Here is a 20663-nt window from a genome sequence, read left to right as displayed (position 1 = left end):
TTAATGCCTTTTTTTTTTAATGAAGAAAGTTTATTGCAGGTCTTCCTTTTACAATTCTAGTAGAAAGTATAGCTAAGAAAGAAAATGATCTATGACCAATTCATAAGAACGAGCAAAGGAAAAGAATAAGCTGAATACATACTATATTGAACTAAGCATTATGGTAAAGGTAAAACTTCATCTATCTTGCAACTGCAGATTAAGGATAGCTGCTCCCCAATCCTTGTTTCCAGTGCCTGCACCAGGTGAATAGGGGGATAGCACTGACAAACCTCTGATTGCTATTGATGGCAGCTATCTGTAGTAGCTCCTCTATCAGCTCACCCTAGAACTAGGAACTGCTCCATTCATCCTAGCTTAGATAACATGCAGCAGGCTTTCCATTCACAGGCCCAAAATCATTTTATCTAATAGGTAGTCTGACCCTGGAGAGAGGTGTGGATGGGACACTTGTGATTAGGACAGAAAATGGCTAGAACAGAAAGTCTTCCTTGACTCCAGTCTTTGTTACAAATGAATGTCCAGTGCTCATGTTTACATCCCAAGTCATTTTATTTAAATTCATATTATCTAAACACTACCCTGTAGCCTGCAAGTCAGGTAAGAAACTCGATGCAAAAACAACCATCCTTCCCTCTATCTCCAGTGCTTTTCTCATGATACTTTAGAGTTAGTCCACTAAAATTTTTTTTTGTGAAAATTTGCCTCTTCAAGTTTAGTAGAAACTTGGCTAAAAATAGAGGCATTTGAGTAGATAGTAAATGTAAGTTTTTCTTCCCTTGTCTTCCTCTCCTACTTTTCTGCAAATCCTCATCAGAAGAACAGAACGGGGCCTGCTTGTAGAGGTGAGGCCAGGTAACTGTTCATCGTCTCACTGCTCATATAAAAATACAGTTAGCTACACTGTAAGTTAGGCTAGAGCCCAAGGCTGTGTGAAATGCACTTCATTAAACTAACACAGGTAACTTAAAAATCATCTAACATTGCCAGGATCTTTCCCCTACTGCTCTTCTCAAGACAAGAGCAAAGAGCACTCACACCGCACATTCACCCACCCGCTACGAGAAGATCAGTCTCCCCTGACTGAGCCTGCCCTGGGCTTGCCACGAGAGGGTGCGCGCAAACCGAAAACAAACTGTCACGTGAAATGAAGAGAAATCGGGGTGAGAGTGCAGGGAGCTTCAGGTGGATTTGGTTTCATCAGTCCTACGCACCAGGCCGATCCCCAGCAAACTCAGGAGATACTGAGGCAGGGAGCACGGGGGATCTGAGTGGCTCAGAAGCAGCAGGGAAGAGGGTCTTGGACCCAGCCACATGAGGATCATCAGCTGCAGCAGTAATTGCAGAAATTTTCTCCGTTCCAGCTCTATCAGAGTCCTGACAGCGCTTGCTGCAGAAAATCTGACTCTCTTTATCTAGAGCTGTGTTCTAAAAACAAAGAAAAAAACCCAAGGCAAAATATAAAAAGAGCAGAATCAAAGCCCTGTCTTAACTTAAGGGTTAAAACAATCTAAGACATTAAGTGCATGCATTACAGCCAGGAAAAAAAAAAAAAGAGAAATAACATTAGAAATCTTATATATAATTAATTGTAGTGTTTTATGGTGCTGACTTCGGAGAATATAAGGAAAACTTATCTTCCAGACAAAGGTTTGCCATGATGGTCAAAATTCTGTTTAAAATTCTGTCTAGCAAGTCTGATGTGGAAAAAACCCTACATGAATGGTATGATAAGGAAGGAACTCTTCATACTAGGTGTTGGCAACAGGTATGTACCTGCGTTTTTGCAGACACAAGGAATCCCATTATGCTTAGTGAAAACTTAATAATACCTTTTCTGTGCAGAAGTGTATCTGTTTGTGAAGATGACAGATGAAAGCCTAATTATTTTTTCTATCTTAAAGAAAAGGGTCTACTTTTCTGCTTATTGTTGAGAGTAGGCAATGAACTCTCATGGAACTGACACAGTGGAAAAAATGTGTAATTTCTGAATACTATACCTAAAAATTAGTTTACTGGAGAGGAGAACAGCGGGTTAGAATCAAACCTGAGTGCTCTCTGGTGCAGTAGATGGCTTATCTGGAATATGTGGTGTACCTGCTGAAGCTGACAACTTTCATACCCTCTGAAGGATACTGCAGGTTGTATTAAATCACAGTGTAATGTTTAATTGCTAGTGGAACGTCTAAAGTGACCTAGAGAGAAATCTAGTAGTTCCTGTGTCAAAAATATACATCAAAAATGCTTTCTAAGACTTGGAGACACAGCGTAATTGGTCTTATTTCACAGTTTGAAGGCTGATACTGATCATTATAAAATCTCTCTACTTAAGTATTTACTTTGTGGAAGCTCTTCAAGTACCAGTGATAATACAGATTTCAGTTAATACAAATTAATTAAGTTATTTGTAATTTATTCAGTTTTGTAAAATGGTGCAAGGTATACTTACTCTGGCACGTACAGCTTGGGCTTTCTACAGTAATCCACAAACGTGTGACGCTTGAACTGAGGAGCAGAGTACAGCAGAGTACGTTTCACCTTTGAGGGACCCCCTGCATATGTATCTGTAGGCATTATATGGCATTGTTCTGTGGAATTTCATTGTTTGAGCTGGGATGTGCTAATTGTAAAGTAAGGTCAGGTGCTCTGCCTCTTCTTTAGTGATTTCGTTTGATTGATTGCTCTGGAGGACTTGCTTTACTAATGTGAAAATTTCTATGTGTTCTTAGTGGAGTTTGTCTAATACTGTTCACTAAAATATGTAAGTTTAGACATTGAAATAATTTTCTGATACTAGTTAAATTTAGCATTTTTTTTCCCCAGACTTGGTTTATTGCATCAAAGTCATCAAGGACAGCGAAAATAAGGTGCTCATCCTCCTTTTTCCAAACTGATCATATAGCTTGGTAGTGAAAACTTATTTCATTATTATGTGATACCTGAATTCAAATTTGTCTTTTACCCGACTTAGCAAAGAGACCTGACTAGTACCTCTTATTTCTCAAATAGAAGACTTCTAGAATTTGCAGGTATATGGATAGTGGGTTGTTCTGGAATCAGTCTCACTTAGACTCTCCTGCTGAAACTGTTCTGTTTTGGACAATGATATGGCTGCGTGCTGAGGCAGGGGAGGTAGCAAGTAGCATCCCGATATCCCTCTGCCCCCCAGGGCCTTCCTGCCAGGCTTTTTCAGAGCAAAATACCAAGTATAAAAGTTCACCCTCAAAAAAGAGAAGGTATTTTGAATTTATGGTGTTTTGGTTTCGTTGGGGTTTGCTTTGGTTTGGTTTTTAATCAGGTTATGACATTACTCTACATGCATACAGGCACAAGGAGAAAATTCAATAATACACAATTGAATTCTCTGCTACTAACAATCAACTTTGTGAACAGAGCATGCAAGGAAATGACTGGCTGAACTGTATCTAGACTTTTGAGATCAGCTGTGATGTGCTGTGGTTTTATCATTACCAAAGTAGCTGCTACCCTGGCAGGATGGCATTCCCTCTTTTGCTGGCTGGAAAAAGAAAAGAGTTGAGAATAAACAGGTTTCTGCTGTTTCAGTGGCAGTATAAGTTATTTAATAGGGAAGGGAAATGCTTTCAGTTCATGCTGATGGTGATTTTCTCCTGTGCGTCCTACCAGCAGCCTCTGATAGTTGTCACTCCTTGCACACAGCAATACATATATCTATGTAATGCAATTTAGGATTATTTTTTCTCCTAAGATTGAAGAGTAGGCTTAATTCTACTGTTGCTAAGTAAGAATGTTTTTTATTAATTTAAGACTAATTACCTTCTGACTAGCTCTGTGATACCATAAAGGCTGAAGTGACAAATAATTTTTTTATTTTAAATAGAAACAATGCTTATTTTGGTGGTTTTGGTTCTGTCTTCATAGGATTCCAATCTTTTTCTAATTGCTTTTGCATATTGTGAGATACGCACATGCACAAAATTACTCCCAGGGTAATAGACCAACATACGTCTGAGGAAGTGAAATAGCTAGTTATATCAGTGTTTGCTTAGAGTATTTCAAGTATGTGTCACAATATAGAAAATGTTTTTGTAAGTGTCCAAGAGATTACCGTTTGCTGGTTTTGTGCAGCTGAAAAGCTCTTTCCACTTCAGACTGGCTGAGTTATTTCTCTTTTCTTCTTGTCAAAAATGGAGAACATGTATTTTTTGTGCAGCAGAACAAAGCATCGCAGTTAGTACGTACCATTGCCTTGGACCTACTCAGAGGAAAGCAATGCAGGCATTGGGAAAGGAGGAAAAAGGAAGGAAGCAAGGGACAGAAACTAGACTTACTTTAAGCAGAACTAACACAATTGCAACAAATTTAGATTTACAGAACATTTTGAAATTGACAAAAAAAATTCAGTAATGAATTAACAGCAACATGCTTTTAAAAGGGGCAGAAAGAGTTTCCTGTGCAAGAACACTGATGTAGGTATGTGCAGTTTTACTTATCTGCCACATGATGGTATTATCTGCATGGGCCAGATGACAATATTTGAATGAAGTGATGGTAAAAGGGATCCATTAAATATGCAGGTGGACTGATATAGCAATGCACTGCAATACATGAGAATTACAATACTGTGCTTGTCTGACTCAGAATGTTTTTAAGCAATGAGTGCTAGTACAAGTCAACTTCTTGTACTAATTTCAATAGAAATTTCAATGCTTTAGATAAACCAGGGTAAGAATAACAGATCAGGGGGTTAACCCTCATTAGATTACAGTGTTTTGAACAAAAAGGTTACTTTTCCCTTCAGCAATAACTGGGAGCTGCATTCAGAAATAAATAATTATGCATTTACATCCTTCCATACCTGTTTGTTAGAAGGAAATAAGGCGGGGAAAGGGAAAATGCAAAGTTTCAGCGAGGTGTACTTCCCTATCTGAAGGAATGTCAGGAGCTAACAGAATCAGAAAAAACCACACCAATAAGAAGCCAGAAGCAACGCTGTGTCAGAGATCTTGAGACAGGCTTAAGTGGCATGCAAGTTGGAGAGGGGCTGAGAGTTAGAATTAAAATTGCTCTTATTACATATAGTGCATTTTATACCAGTTTTCAGCTTCAGGCTTATCCATAGTCTCAACTGTATAAAGAATGAAGCTCTGAAGTCCCTCTCAAACTGTCAAGTCAAACTGTCAAATGAAATGTAGACAACAGCATGAACCTGAAATGCATTTTCTGACTTCTCTCATTTTTATTTTAATGTTACCACTTTTCCTACATTTAAGTCTTTTGCCTATTTATTCACATAAATGTATTTGCAAAAGCATATACATATGCAGAAACATTATTTTAAATTTACCTCTTTCCGATGATTAAAACAAGTCTTTGTTAACGTAAGTGGGCTGGACTTTGAGAGTAATTAATACTAATGGGGAGGGCTGGGTGTAGAAATCACTGTTATTACCGTAGATGGTTTTATCTTTCTTTTAGTAACTGAAGTAACTTTGTGTGCAGTGTCTATCCTTGCGCTAGACAAGAATGGACCACAGGAAGAACGGAAAGGCCGTTCAGTCTCTACAGCAGCGGCATGTTCTCTGCAAAAGTGACTGGTCAATGACAAGCGCAGTTCGGAGTACTGGTTACAGTAAACTCCAGTTCTACCATGATTCACACATCTGCCTTCTGGAATTACTGTTTATGTAAGTTCAGCTACAGGTTGTCTGGGTTCCTTTGTATGCTTTGAAGAAAGTTCCCCATTAGGGAACAGAAAAAACATAGCAGGGGTTAGATTGGGACAAAATGAATGTGGTAAACATTCAATACTATGAAGAAAGTTTCTGAAATGGAGTCTGGTTTCCCAGAACAAACAGTACGCTCAAGATCAAGCAATACTTGTTCAGGCAGAGGGTAAGAGCCTACTTAACTAACTAGGTGGTCAGAATGATAAAAAATTAACAGTTTTTATACTGAAAAATTTCAAATTGTTAATAAGCTTCATTTCAACATACTACTTAGTGTTTACATGTTTCTGTTTGAAAGCTTGTTTTTATAGCTTAGCTAGCACACTGATAGACTCGGTTGCTCTCAAGCAATGATGAGACAATCCACACTATACGTAAATAAAGGCTAGAATGAGAGACTATTCTAGCTTTGCTTTTGCTGTTGTTGCACCACACACACATGTCCATAGAGCACTGTTAGGAAAATATGCAAAGTATAGTATCAACGTATAAAAATGTTCGTTTCTCTTACCATGATGACAGAAACCCCAGCAGATGTGTTATTTTGCTTGGGTAGGGTGTTATTAAAGTGCTGCTTCAGTTTACCTGTTACTTCAGCTTGCATATTATTCTCCTGGGAAGCATCATCCTGTATAAGAATAAACACAGTACTCAAGGTAGGAAAAAACCAAAACTATGTTTGAATGTAACTGTGTAGAAGAGAAATTTTCTATTATACTCAGGTACTTCCTGTTTTTTAATGCAAAGTAAGTGATCAGACAGGCTGCCAGAAAGTGAATGCACTCTGCTACATGAGATACAGTTCAAATGGATTAAGACAAATTACAGAGGAAAGGAATGTAGCAACCACTGTTTTATGTATGAACTTATATTTCTTAAAATGCCATGTGGCACTGTTTACTCTCAGTCCATTCATTTGTCCCGCAATTATAAACTGCAAGTTTGATTCAAGCATGTTAACAATAATGCGCTTGACATAGTGTTAAAAATAAGAAGCCTGTTTGTCATCTGGCTTTCTTTTAAATCAGCATTTTAAATGGTCCATCATATCCTAAGCACAGAAACATTATAAAGTACCATAAATATGTTTGAGAGGAGCTGTTATGGCACAGACGCACTTGTTACAGTTGTCTTCTCTTGTTTGAAGAACTCCATAGATCATATCCAGTCCCTTTTTTAAAACATGTGGAAATAAACATTGGCTATGCATATGCAAACCTGGTATTTATTATTAATGAACTGATTTTAAATCAATAGTCAATGCACTTTGGTGTTTCTCGTTGCTGCTGCCCCAAAAGATGAAGGACCCAGCAGCCATCAGCTTAGTGCCTATGTTAAATTAGGTATTTTATTTGCTAATTTTCTTTCTGTTATGAAGCTTGAAGTGCATCAAGAAACAGGAGATTGTACTTTAAATAGCATTGCAGCAAGTAAGATGCCAACATGCTTCCACATACGCATTTTTGAGATGACTGCTAGGCTGAATGGTCACACATCTGCCTGTCATGTTCTGTTTAAGCAGGGTTATAGCAATGTCCAGAACCTTCTAATTGCAGTCAGCAAGTGACACCCACTCTGTTCTTTCAGGACACAGACGCTAACAGTGCTGTCAGAGCTGAAGCTAACTAACTTTTTGGGCTCTTGCTGGTCTTGTATGTGAAAATGGGACCAGTGGCTCAACAAACAGAAACGGGCATAGCAGAGGGGTATTGCTGCTTCTGAAAACTATGCTACAGATTTAATATCAAATTAAGAGATAAGTAGAATGCAATTTACTCACTGACACCCAGGGATGGCTTAGGATCTGTGCTGCTGTATATCGGGCTTCAGAATTCACATGTAACATCAGGCTAATTAATTCCTTTTTCAAGAGAAAAAAAAAAAAAAAAGAGAGACGTTTGAGGAGAGTGGAGAAGGATATTACAATGGAAATATTGTTGCACCAAGTTCTTCTCAGTGCAATTTTCTTGCTACCTGGGTGAAAAAAAAACCAGCTTACAGTGACACCAGAACCAGTGTGAATTTAGTGGAACAAAAAACTTGCCCTTCAGGTTTAAGAGTATTCTGGACAGCATATTTCTTATCAATTTCCTTATTGTGTTCATGTTTCACTGCATCTTTTGAAATCAGATGAAAAGAAAATGTTAAAAAAATCAGCTATAACGGTCCAGTTTATTCTCTATATATTCATGCAGGTAACCACAATGAAAACAAACCTGGGACAGATGAGATCATCTATGGGCAATATACATGCACCTAGTAACAGTACATAAAAAGCACAAATCAAAGGCAAGAAACTGCATCTGAAATTGAAGAAACTGCTGAAATTAGGTGAAAACTATGTTCTCTTCTGTGTTGCTCCAGAAGAATAAAAGACATTTAACTCATGTCATCAGCTAAAGGTCACCTGGCATAGGAAAAAGCAGGTAGACAGAAAAATGCTTAATTCTACTAATTATACAGTTCATCCCAAAAGATTTGTGGCTTTCATCAAATTCTAGAGGCACTAGCACAGATGTCTTTAGCTTTATCAAATCCTTCCATGGGCCTTCTATTAATGGTGCCTACAGACACGATAAACCTTAAGAGGTCATTGATACAAAGCACCCAGTAAAATAAAATCAAAAAAACACCCAACAACCCAAACCAACTTTCTTCAGCTGTTTATACGTTCAAATTTCTTCCTATGCAACTAACAACTAACTTCCTCATGTAATTCCTGGTTCTACAAGCCTATTCAGACAAGCATGTCCCCCTCCCAAATGAACAACATCATGTACTTGGAGCCAAATCCCACCCTGCAAAACCTTTTATAGTCTCCAAAGTGTCAGCCTTCTTATTTTTATCAAGAGTATTTCAAGGAGATTGTTCATCACTTCAGTTTTGGGAAATGGCTTCTTCATGCATATAGTAACATACCTAACAGAGGTTTCCCAAGCAGCCAAGTTACTTAGTCTGTGTAAGTCTGAAGTGGAAGGTCACCTTTAGTGCCAAGATTGGGGCGCCTTGTTTGTTCAGAATATGTGTCTGGAAGAGCGTGAGATGATCGGAGCATGGGAAATAAACAGCCATTGGGAAAATACAGAAACATGCAACTTCTCATTGGCTGGATAACAATGTCCACTTGCTAATTAGTTCTCAGATATCATTTACAGCACGTTACTGAATTAGCTTGAGGAGTGGGGCTTAGAAGTAGAAACCTTTATCCTACAGACACAGTAATTTTAGACTCAAATGGCAATGGTAACACCAGAACTACTAGCAATAGCACATCAAGCTGGCTGCACCTCTTGAAAAGTTCTAATAACTGGCTGAAGTAAAATAGGAACAAACGATGCCAATTGCATTCAGTCCACATAGCAGCATTTTTTCTTTTTCAAAAGAGTGATAGGAGGGAAAAATTCAGAGAGACACTTATTTTACAGCTGAAGCACTGCACTTGGTATAATAATCCATCATTAAAAAACTGTGATGTTCGTGCATGTGATGTTCACTGAATGCAACTGGCATTCTGCTACACTTACTCAGCAACAACAATAACATGATGGCCTGCAAAACCCGAGCTTTCATCAAGCACTGTTAAACTAAGTAAGTAAAAAGGCACAGTGGCTGGAAGAGCGAGCAAGAGCCTGCTCTGAATCATCTGTTCTGCCTTTCGAACAGAGCAGAACAGTCAGAAACACTATTTCAGGTTGAAAAACAGATCAGTACCTTTGCTGAATCAGTGATGTTATCCCAGTAGGGAGAAGGAAATTCCAGCTTCCCAACAAGTATCTGATCAAAGAGGTCTTCTTGAAGGTTGTTTTCACTGTTAGAACAGCAATAATGAAAACGATCATGAGAAAGAAGTCAATTTGTCATGCAAATTTTTAACTTGATTTGGAGATGGAGCAGAAATTGTATCAACTACTATAAATGCACAATTTGCAAGCTTATATAGTGGCAGCACTTCTGAGGTGTTTGTCGTAGTTACACTGTCAGGAGTGATAAGAACAGAAAAACTAATATATTGAGGCGAAAGGACTTCCACTGGAATAGAGACTGCTTATCTAATGTACAGGAACTAAGTCGCTTGCCAGCCTAGTCCTAAAGGACCTGCTACAGAAAGCATACGATAGGGGGAAGACGCATACTGAAATGAGCCTCCTCTGCTAAACTGTCACAACAGGAGAATTTTAAAAATCCAAAAGGGAGATATGGAAAACACATGATGATACATTTAGTTTACTGAGTATTGTCAGGCTACTGATACTGAAAAGGTAAGTACTTTTGTATCAAAAACACAGTATCATGAATACTCAGGGATCGATGGCAGTGGGTTTTTGGTTTTTAACTTCTTGTTGGCCCTGTTGGCCCTAGCCACTATGAACACCCCAGCCTGTTTCTGTAATGAAAAATTTATCTCTTGGGTTGGTTTTACAATATTTATTAACACTGGTTGAAACCTGATCCTAATAGCCCAACTTCCAAACTCTATGCAAAGCAACTGCCATTTGTTTGTATAATACTTCTCTCAAAACATGTATTCAGTTTTAAACATGAACTAACCATGTACACAGAACAAATACCTAAACTAAATCACAGTTTTCCCATTAACAATTGTTTATATTTTATTCTTTGCAAAATATTCTTATTCAGTCCGGTGATTTTTAGTTAAAAACTAAGTATTTTGCTGTAAAAATAGACAAAAAGACCGTGCATAAATAACTTGGAAGTTAAGAGGAGAGTTCCCTATTAAAATGTGCCAATTCCTTTTCATTCCCTGGCAAAAAAATTGCTGAGGCACAAAGCATATCCGTTTGATTTTTAGTAGAACTCACACATATTGTGACACTGAGTAGCAAGAATCACATCTGCAAACTCCATCGCTCATATGACACTTATCAAAAAGATTAACAAGGTCGAAAATGCAACATAAGCAAATTCTTTCCCTCGCTTCAGTTTACCATTAACTTTCACCCTCCACGCTACTAACTAGTCGGCTGCTGTGTCCACACACCACCGCCAGGGGGCAAAGCACACCCGCCCACCGAGCTGGGACGGGCTGCACGCCGCAGACAAAGAGAAATGCCGCCCCGCACCACCGTACCCTACACACCGCAGCGAACCAGTTACTCCCTTAGAAAAATAAGCACCTACAATCGATCCCAAAACCTGGACAAGAGGGACATGTGAAAACATTTAAAAAACCAACAAATTGGTAAAGAAAATGTGTCAATCGAATCCATTGTTTTTTCCCAGGATGCCTTCTTCAGGGAGGTAGGTAAAGACTTGCAAAGAAAGCAAGCATGTGCTGCTTTACTGCTTTTCCCTTTGACAGATAGGGACACTCACCTGCGAAAAGGTGGAAATCCACATAACAGTATGTATGTAATCACACCCGCAGCCCAAATATCCACCTTTAAGCCATATCTGAGAAAACAAGACTGTGTTACTTGTGCTAGATTAAAAAAAAAAAGGTCATTCTAATCAAACGATTATATTTACATGAATATATGTTAAGACTCTGTCCTAAATTATTTGCTGCTGATGTGGAAATGTATTGTGTACCTATGCATCATTGTACTTAGCATCCTTCAGTCTTTAGGAAACCATGATAACATTTTTGCATTGGTTTTTTTTTCATTCTTTGGGGTTTGTTTTATAAGCCTCAAGGCTCTCCAAGGTCTTCTGAATATACTCAGATCTGATTTGGTATCAAGGTTTCCCGGTCCAGAATCACTAATGATAAAAGACAAGGATGTGCTTTCTCATTCCCCATATTGGAGTGACTATCTCTAAGGTTATCATGTGTTGCTAAGCAACAAGAAAGATACCAATTCTCCAGTGTCTTAAGTGAGTAACACAGGGAAAAGAACTGCACTTTTCTTTTAAAGCGCAGAAATTAACAAACTAGAGGTCAAAAAGAGGTCTTTTTCCCTATTATTTTCTATCCAGCAGATTCAGTTTGTCAAAATCTATAACATGCAGATGAAGTGCCCTTTGATGTTTGAGCTCACTGCAGCTGTGAAATATTTCTCGATATGACAAATGCACTGAACAATGCTTGAAACAATACAACAAACCTCCCTCCATTAGGAAGACCAAATTCAGAATGGTCACAGCTATGCCAAGAGTCAGCTAGCACAGAATGGAAGTCTAAAAGGTCTAAAAGGAAAGATGACTTGTGAAATTCTACAGAATTATTTTGTATTTATGCAACCATCTGTTAAATACAGAAAAATGGGGCTGTTTATTTAAACCAACAGTTATCAAATAGCATGCATCACCCAAACAAGGTCACTTGAATCAACATGATCTAAATGGATCTGCTCTGAGAACGAATTTAGACTGGGTGACTTCTGGAGTCTGTTCCAAGAGAAATTATTCCCTTTCTGACATGAACACTGTGTTTTGCTTGTCTGTTTTCCCCCCAAGCAGCTGCCTGGCTGGTACAAGGGGCTCTGAACAGTGAGGTGAGGCAGGGAACACAAACCAATAAATTTCACCAGCGCTGGTCCTAGGGAGGTGGTAAGGAGGCGAAGGTGAATTCTAGCAGCAGGGTAGGCAATGAAACCAGCCTCTTTGAGGAACGGAACGATGCCAGCTTTCTCATAGATGGGTTGGTTACAAAAAGATGGAGGGCCACCCTACTAGCGCATTCCAGTTGTAACAACAGTTAGGAGCTGCCTGCCAAAAAGAATTGGTTACAAGACCTGTGTCTTAGTCAGTCATCCTCACCCTGTCTCTGCAATGATTTCTGGAGCCACATATGTGGGTGTACCACAGACGGTATATAAAGGTCCTTCAACCACTGTTGCCAGTCCGAAGTCTCCTAGCTTCAAAGACTTGGTTCCGTCTGGATATTCACATACCTAAAATCAGCAAGAAATAAAACCAGAATGAGGAAGAGAATACTGCATTTTTAAAATCCTTTAATTTTTTTGGATGATAATCATTACACCCAGAACAGAGGAGAGGTAACTTCCACAGGCCTGCAGGGAAAGAGGAGAAAAATGGTACGGCCACTGATTGCCACCGCGCAGCTGGAGCTAGTGTGCAGTGGAGCCGTCTGCCAGCTATATAGGTCAGGCCATGACACAGCCTCGAGCTGGGGGTGGGGTGGGGAAAGAAAACCCAATTCTAGGATGCTGAAGTTTTAAATATATTAAGAAAAATATAATAATACCATTTGACTGGGACCTAAAATTTAAAAAAGGGATTGGCAGCTACAATCAGATTTGTTTAACATCTCTCGCTAACTTAGCATAAAGCTAGTCAGTCAGCACATTTCATAGGCAGATGTCTTCCCTAAGCTCAGTCTAGGCAAGTTCAGCACAGGAGTGAGAAAGCTGACTGAAAAGCGTGTAGGTTTCTGTGCAGACCCAAGTGCACCTTGCCCTATAAATCCCTATAAAGAATCCAGCACATCTTGTTCAGAGTCATTTTGTTGATGAAAGAAGCTAAATTTTAATAGAAAGGTGTTACACAACAGTGACAGCAAGAGAAAATCAAACCAGACTAATAACAAAGGAAACATCTCTAATAAATGAATCTCGGTTTTGTTCTTGACATAAAATGCTTATGTTAGCAAGATTTCAGTGGGATCTAGTTTCTAGAACGTAGGACTCCAGAATGGCTGGATTTATTTGGTTTCCTCAAACAACTGGATACTGCTAAGGCAGACACACCATCCTTCATTCCCCTGCGTAATTCCCATCATTAATGGAAACACTTGTTCTCCTTGATACAACATCTTCATATCTGCTATTATTCCTAGAGTTTGTATTTTTAAATGCATGACTAGAAAAAAGAATGTAATTCAGACAGCTGGATGACCCTGTGCAAAAGAACAAACTACTTGCAATTGTAAGTAGCAATTGATGGGAATTATTTGCATTTACATTCAATACCAGCATGTTATCTTAACATTCTGCCCCTGTCAATCACAGTGAATAAGATTTGCATCTGTTGGGTTATCTCTTCAGGCTTTCTAGGCAGAAAAAGGACGTTTGTGTCTATTTATACCTGATTCAGTCACTAATGGGAGTTTAAAATTTCCTTCGACTGGCTATCTTTGAAGGTGCACTGATAACAAGCGAGACTTCCAGCTTCGTTTTCTTTCCCTTAAGTGCCATGTTGCTGTGAGTACATTTGCCAGGAGAAGCCTCCTCTCCCTTCCTTTTGCTAAACAACCTAATTTATTTGAGAGCTTATTTAAATTGCTAAATACTGTCAGTGGAATTACTTGGGAAAGAATTGACTATTAAGTGGAAAATATTTTCAGCTCATAGCCCTATTCTTGTAACAGTTCAAAATCTGGTCTGGGATAAGCCATGACTCTTACTCTAGATGCAACCTCGTTAAACAGATTGACGAACGCCACAGAAGGCTTTAAGAAATTCCAACAAAATTTTGATGAAAGCTACTAGGATTTCTGATGGCAGTGGCTCAAGCAGGCAAGATTACGGTTCTGTTTGTTCAGTGCACAACACGTAATGCCTAATGCCCGACATGTAATACCCGAGTATAACCTCTGTGTATAATACAAGCAGGAGAGCATACTGCCCCAGCTCTGTGAACTCCAGTCTAAGCAGTTCCCAAAGCAGACTTCACGGTAATTCCTGTCAACACAGTTATTTTATGTCTCTGCTGAAAACGAAAGTAGTCAGTCCCCTAGGACAGAATAAATGTACGTACAGAGTTAATTCATGGCTAGAATACTGGCAAATCATCAGAAAGATGCTCCTACGATGACAGTGAACGAAAAAGAAAAAAAATTGCTTGAGATAACCACATGATCGTTGGAAGAAATTGCATTCAGCCCACCTTTTCTCCCACTTGCAAACTATAATAAATAATTCATTGACATAGCTTTACAGTTCATTGTTTGTGAGACAATAGTCCTGCTTATCCAAATGGCACCCAATCAAAATGTAAATAAAGACAGGTTTAAGGACAGGTTTGAGCACAGCTCACTTGGGTTATGGTGATTGTTATCTCATGGCAGAAGATTTATTTCATACATACCTATTCTAAATTAATATTCCTGCTCAGCTCCTTGACATTTATAAACGAGCATTTGCATTAATGAGAACAAAGTAAGAGAAAATAAATATTAGAAAATAAATGGGACATACCAGGAGATTTTCTGGCTTGATGTCTCTGTGCACAATGTTGAGACCATGAAGGTATTTGAGTGCACTGGCTAAATTGTAGACCATTGCACTCCCATCTCGCTCTGTGTATTTTGTAGAAGAAGTGATAGCATCAAATAGATCTCCTCCCTAAAGTAATGGAAAGATAATAAATCACTACATGAAAAATAATTAAAACGGTATTTCATAAAAGAGCTGTGTAAAATCTTCCTTTACAAAAGACATGCTCAAATGCCTGTTGAACAGTAAAAAAAATTATTTTGAGGAAAGATGATCCTGTCACCAAGATAGTAGACTGGGACTTGGGTCATCTACATTAAATTCTCAACTGAACTCCAGGCTTCTGGTGTTTGAATTTGGGCAAATCACAACTCTTCTTTGTTCTGATTTCATTCTATTGATCTTCCTACCTTTGATCACTCATTTATATTACCTACAGGTACAGGCATAGTTTCCCTTTTCTTCATCTTGTCAATATAATACCTTCACATAGCAAAACCCAGCCCTGATTATGAGTAGAGCCTAAAGTAATATACATGAGCTCAATAATGAAAGACCTAAGGTAATAAATATCCAGCAACTGTAATGAACTGCAAATTGGAATTTCTGTAGATATTGCAGAAATATCAAATAAATCTAGCTGAAGAAGACAAACAATGTAAGCATGATCATTTTCCAACCTAAATGATTCTATGATACAATGAAGCGCAGAACCTACACATGGTTTCTGAATGTGCCGGCTGTGCAGGCTCCGATTATGGGTGCCCTATTCCTCTTGGAATACGTAACAACATGTCAGCGAGTTACTGATGCAGCATTTCCAGTCCCTGCAACAAATTTTACGTGGGTGTCTCTATGATGGTTACCCTGGATACATCTGTGGGAGTGATCTGTCTGAGCTGTGGGTGGCATTCCAAGCATTTCAATACATGTGGAAGAGAAGCAGCAATTCAGGAAATACTGGCCAAGACGGTGGTGTATTAAAATGTAAAAAAAAATACTGTCTTAAAACCAAAAAAGCCTCAACTATATAAAAATAACTTACAGAAAAGCAGAGGAATGGGTAGGCTACAGAAATTATGAATTCAACGACTACAGACTTTAGATGTTTCCCAGGCTGGCAACCGCTCTAGAGGGCACTCTTGAATCGAACAATGTTTCAGACAGAAATAAAATTACAATGATGATATATATTATTTGTATCTGACACGCCGATCAAGTTGATGTGCAGTGTTGCTGTGTATATACAGAACACAGGCGAGAGAGTGCGTGACTAAAACTTGACACAACTTGTGTGTTTGTTTCACAAGGTAACAGCAAAATGAAGGTTTTTGTTTTCTCTGTGCATGTATGAAAGCAGCATCTATTTTCTGGTCAACTGGAAATCAGGTGAGTGATGAGTGAATGTTTTATATAAACAAAACAGGTGAGATTTTTTTGAGTTTTGATTTTGCTGGACCATATCACTTGAGTTTAAACTATTCATTGCATCTATTGTCTACCAAGATAAATTCATCGAAGGGAGTTTGTTTCTTTAAAGCCAATTCTTAAATAAAGACATTACTGAAATAAATGCAGGTGTTCCATCAGTAAATGCATACCCCTATTGTCTCTACATATTGTAAACGATATAAAAACCATTATTCACTTCTCTCTAGACTACACACATTGTAAAATTACCTTAATTCTGTGTAAATAGTCTAACTGCAATAGAAGAGCTGTAATTCCATTAATATAACTGATTGACAAGGGTATTTGCATGATTAAAAATGCAGGTTGTCACTGAAATCTTATTTGGTTCTGTCTCCCAAGATCTTAACGCTCCCTAGATACTTCTCAGATTTCACGCCAACACAGAGAATGAAAAAAAAAAAAAAAAAACCCAAAGAAAAAAAAAGTATTCTTAGGCTTACTTTGACCAGCTCCATCACCAGATACAGTTCCGTCGTGGTGTCCATTTCCTCTATAAGCATAATGATATTGGGATGCTTCACTCGACGCAGGATGGACACTTCATTTTCAATCAGATGTTCCTGTTCAGAAAAGAGGACAGAAGGTTATCGGAATAGACATAATGGCCAATTCACTCTCCCTTTGATCAGTGGAGCCCTGATCACCGGATCAATGAGCACCTTTTTTGCTGCTTAATTTATATAGTAGGGGGTTACTGTCAGAGGCTGGATTTAACTTGTATTGTTAACTGTGGTGAACTGTACTTCACCACTGACCAAATGTAAATTGAAACACCATTATTTCACACGGAGAACCAATGGGATATCGCTGACAAAAGACCCCAGAACATGACAGCAATTCAGGAAGTGCAGATTATATTCTTATGTAGGTATTACGAGGTGAAATTAAGTTCAGAACCACCCCGCCCCTGAGCTGGATCACTGTAACCTGCCACCCCCCATCAATAGTTAAATGGTTTTGATCCTCGCCGGCCTTCACCTTTCCTTTAGTGTAGGTTAGTCAAGGACAGATTACCTAGGATTTATTTTCACGGAATTTATTTTTTAAAAAAGTTGTGGATTATACACAGGAAAAATATAACTGCTTTGGTTATGAATTTTAATTCATTTTATATGTATGTTCAGATTTAGCATCTGCATAAAACACTAGTTTCATTACACTTTGGCAGATAACAAATCATGTCACTGGCCTTGGAACTTACTCATGTTTAATGCACTGATTAGTAGCATGCACTTCATGCATTTGTGAGCAGAGCACTAGAAGGAGATGTGACCCACTGTGCCTAGGCAGTGATTGACGATCTTACGCTATCGTTTCACCTTTCATTTCCAGGGTTATTTACAGACGCATTGTGTTTTTGCCAAAGCTTTATGTGGCCATTTAACTCAGAAACCATGTGCCATGTGTGCATCTCATTTTGTGAGAGTATGGTGCGGCATATATGGGTTAAACAGTCACACCTTTGAAATTCAGTTTGAAAGAGCATCAATTGTCATTCTGAACAAACATATCTGCTCCAAGCAAAGTGCTCTGGAGAAAAAAAAACAAACAAACATGAAGCAGTTTTGTTAAACACGATGCTGCATCTCATCAACAGACAAACGTGAACAGCCACAGCATACTAAGCCTTACGGATGGAAGCCTGTAAATTCAAAACCAGCGTTGAGTCCAAGCAGAAACTAGAATCTTATTATAGCTTTTTCTACCTAAAGAACAGGTAACATATTCAATTTATCGCATCCATTAAATATGACCGAGGCACAAGAGCTTTACCTCTGCTTTCTTTGTTTCACTTGAATAAATTGTTAATTGCTTTAAATAAAGCTCAGGCATAAGTAATGCTTATTTAAAATAAACAATATATTTTTTTAAAGGCTCAAAAATATTGCTGAGCTACCATTTTAATACCTTTCCTCAAAATGCTGATACGTAGTTAGTTTTCAACCACCCCACTGTTTTTGCTATATTTTTTCATGTAAAAAAAAATAAATCTCAGACTTGTAAAGTTCTCCTAGATAGTGCAATATAGATTTCATTCTACATTAATATGATTTATTTACAGAGAAATTATTGTATAATTAACATTTAAGCTGCTTGTAGAAAATACATTAGTCATTCAAGTTGGAAACACAGATAGATCCACTGATGGATACAAATACATTAAGATTCAAGTTTTGGGACATAAACTGCTACAGAGCAGTGAGCAACTTAAGAGTCATGCGTACTTGGACCAGACGGGTGTTTTTAAGGCAGGGCTTATGCTGGCATGTGAAACAGAGTGAGGAAGGAGTAAGCTGTAGCAAAATTTAATTCTTTTCTTTGTTGGAATTCTTCCTGGACAGTTCTGCCACTGTCCTAAGGGGTATAAACATCTTCCTAACAACAGTCCTCTGCTGGTACATACACATACATCTGTAGGTGGCTATACAGACACAGGTCCTCCAAGACAGACAAGTATACATCCCTGGGGGTGATTTCTTTGTTTTAAAGCAGTGAGAACTACAAATAGAATACATAGCTAAAATCTGTGTAAAAAATGGATTGTCTATTTCTAGACCATTCCAATTTATGATACCTAAGCGCTGACTCAGACAAGTAATAATAAAGCAACTAAGACTGCAAACTGCACACATCACCCAAAAGTTCTCTTTTGCAGTGTAACACACTGGGTCACCCTTCCCACAGCCAAAGAAATGGCAACATTTTAATCTCAAAAAGGCAATTTAGCACTTTTTCTTACAGTTATACATTTGAGAATTCTTTCTAAATTTTCCCTTAAATAAACCTAGGGAATACGAGATAAAGTGATGGTGAGGTGGGAACGCTTATCTCCTAACACAAAATTTAAAATGTGCATAGATAAAGCATTTCTGTTTCAGGACCTCTACTTAAAGCAAGTCATCACAGCAGGTAATGCATTAGCGTACAGTAATATACAACTCCTTATCATACAAAGAAAAACATACAGACTTGCTACATCTTCCTACAAGGTCACATTCAGCATTTGGAGCTCTGAATTACACTTCAGAGCAGTTACTCTATGTAATTGACAAAAAGGGCACCTGCCTTGGTGGCAAAGTTACCTTCAGAATCATTTCAGTGCAATAATTTCCATAAAAAAATAACGTGCTTGCATCAAAAAGTCCATCTTCTCAGTTATCCTTGACAGAACGGTGTATTTCCTACTCTCAAAGATACTTTAATACAGAATTTGATTGCTAATTAATACTGTGCCCTCAGTGTTGTTGTAGCTAACACTAAACTATGCTGCATTAGATTCCTAAGTTTCTGAAGAGCACTTTGGTTTTAAGGTGTCACAAAGCAGTGACAAGAGAAGTCCTTGATTTGTTGTTATATATGCCAATGTCTACATTCTTGGCTATAGGTTGGAGGTTTTTTTCTTCCTTTTTTAAAATCTCTGTACTTGGGAAGAAGGTGAAGAAGTCTGACACTCTCAGATATTTGCTTCGGTGTAACATGGTGTTCTGCTACAAGCATTTTTGGACCTTTTTTTTTTTTGAGGTTGAATTAAAAAAGTTTAAGGATCTCTATTGTTAAGAGATCTTTGTTATACAGGATGGTGAAACTACATAAACAGAAATAAGTGGTTGCAAAAATATCTTTCCCTATCTATGTTCTGCATATAAAAGGAACATGTACAGCCGTAAAGATAAAAATAAGAGGCAGACAGGGATGGGAATTACATAAATACACACAGCTGCAAATTTCCTCTCTCATATTTTACAGAGCAAAATCTTTCTAATGTATTTTGGACACACATTAGCATTTTCTTTGTTAGTCCCATAAAATAGAGGGCAATTTGTTTGGTTTTTACTCTATTATCTAGTGGATTAACACTCACTACTTTTATGATTTGCTTCTTGGATACATTATCATCCTTTTAAACAGATATTCTGAAAATAGTCAGAAAACCCAAACACACCCACCATTTATGACTAATGAGCAGCTGCTAGCTCTGTTTTTGCTGTTTTTCTTACATATGCAAATTGTTGTACAGTACCTTTCCACAGCATTTAGCCTTGTCTATGATCTTCAGTGCAAACTCCTTTCCTGTGGACCTAGCAAGAAAAATACAAGAACCATTAATTAGAAACCACTCAACTAATTGTGGCATTATCTGTAAGAATACATTACTGTAACAGAATGTCTTGCCCCATGGAAGGTTGCTGACAGAAAATTCACCAAATGGACTTGATTTTGGTTTTTGTTTTCTTCAGCAGCACTTGTGCCTGCTGTTTCCCTGACTACCACAACCTCTCTTACTTTGTGTATTAATCCCAGGCTTCAGCTGCAATTCATTCTTCTGTGACCTGGCACAACTCTC

At 38.2% G+C, this 20663-nt stretch overlaps 1 protein-coding gene across 3 annotated transcripts in view; it reads right to left on the bottom strand.

Moving 5' to 3' along the window:
• Window positions 1-400: 400 nt before the first annotated feature.
• Window positions 401-20663, bottom strand: part of DCLK2 (doublecortin like kinase 2) — a 95440-nt gene continuing 75177 nt past the window's right edge. For 2 of the 3 annotated variants that reach the window (XM_080368546.1, XM_080368547.1), the window contains 9 exons: window positions 20340-20397; window positions 16759-16878; window positions 14828-14974; window positions 12429-12562; window positions 11043-11120; window positions 9420-9516; window positions 7489-7569; window positions 6220-6336; window positions 401-1428 (listed from right to left, as the gene is read on the bottom strand). In XM_080368546.1, coding sequence (XP_080224672.1) covers window positions 1207-1428; window positions 6220-6336; window positions 7489-7569; window positions 9420-9516; window positions 11043-11120; window positions 12429-12562; window positions 14828-14974; window positions 16759-16878; window positions 20340-20397 — 1054 coding nt within the window. In that variant the 3' untranslated portion in view covers window positions 401-1206. Of the gene's footprint in view, window positions 1429-5073; window positions 5157-6219; window positions 6337-7488; window positions 7570-9419; window positions 9517-11042; window positions 11121-12428; window positions 12563-14827; window positions 14975-16758; window positions 16879-20339; window positions 20398-20663 lie in introns of all 3 variants that reach the window. The other variant, XR_013924327.1, reaches the window with a different exon arrangement.

The sequence above is a fragment of the Falco punctatus genome (genome assembly GCF_963210335.1).
Source record: "Falco punctatus genome assembly, chromosome: 1".
Taxonomy (NCBI): domain Eukaryota; kingdom Metazoa; phylum Chordata; class Aves; order Falconiformes; family Falconidae; genus Falco; species Falco punctatus.
This window is presented reverse-complemented; position numbering and strand designations above follow the sequence as displayed.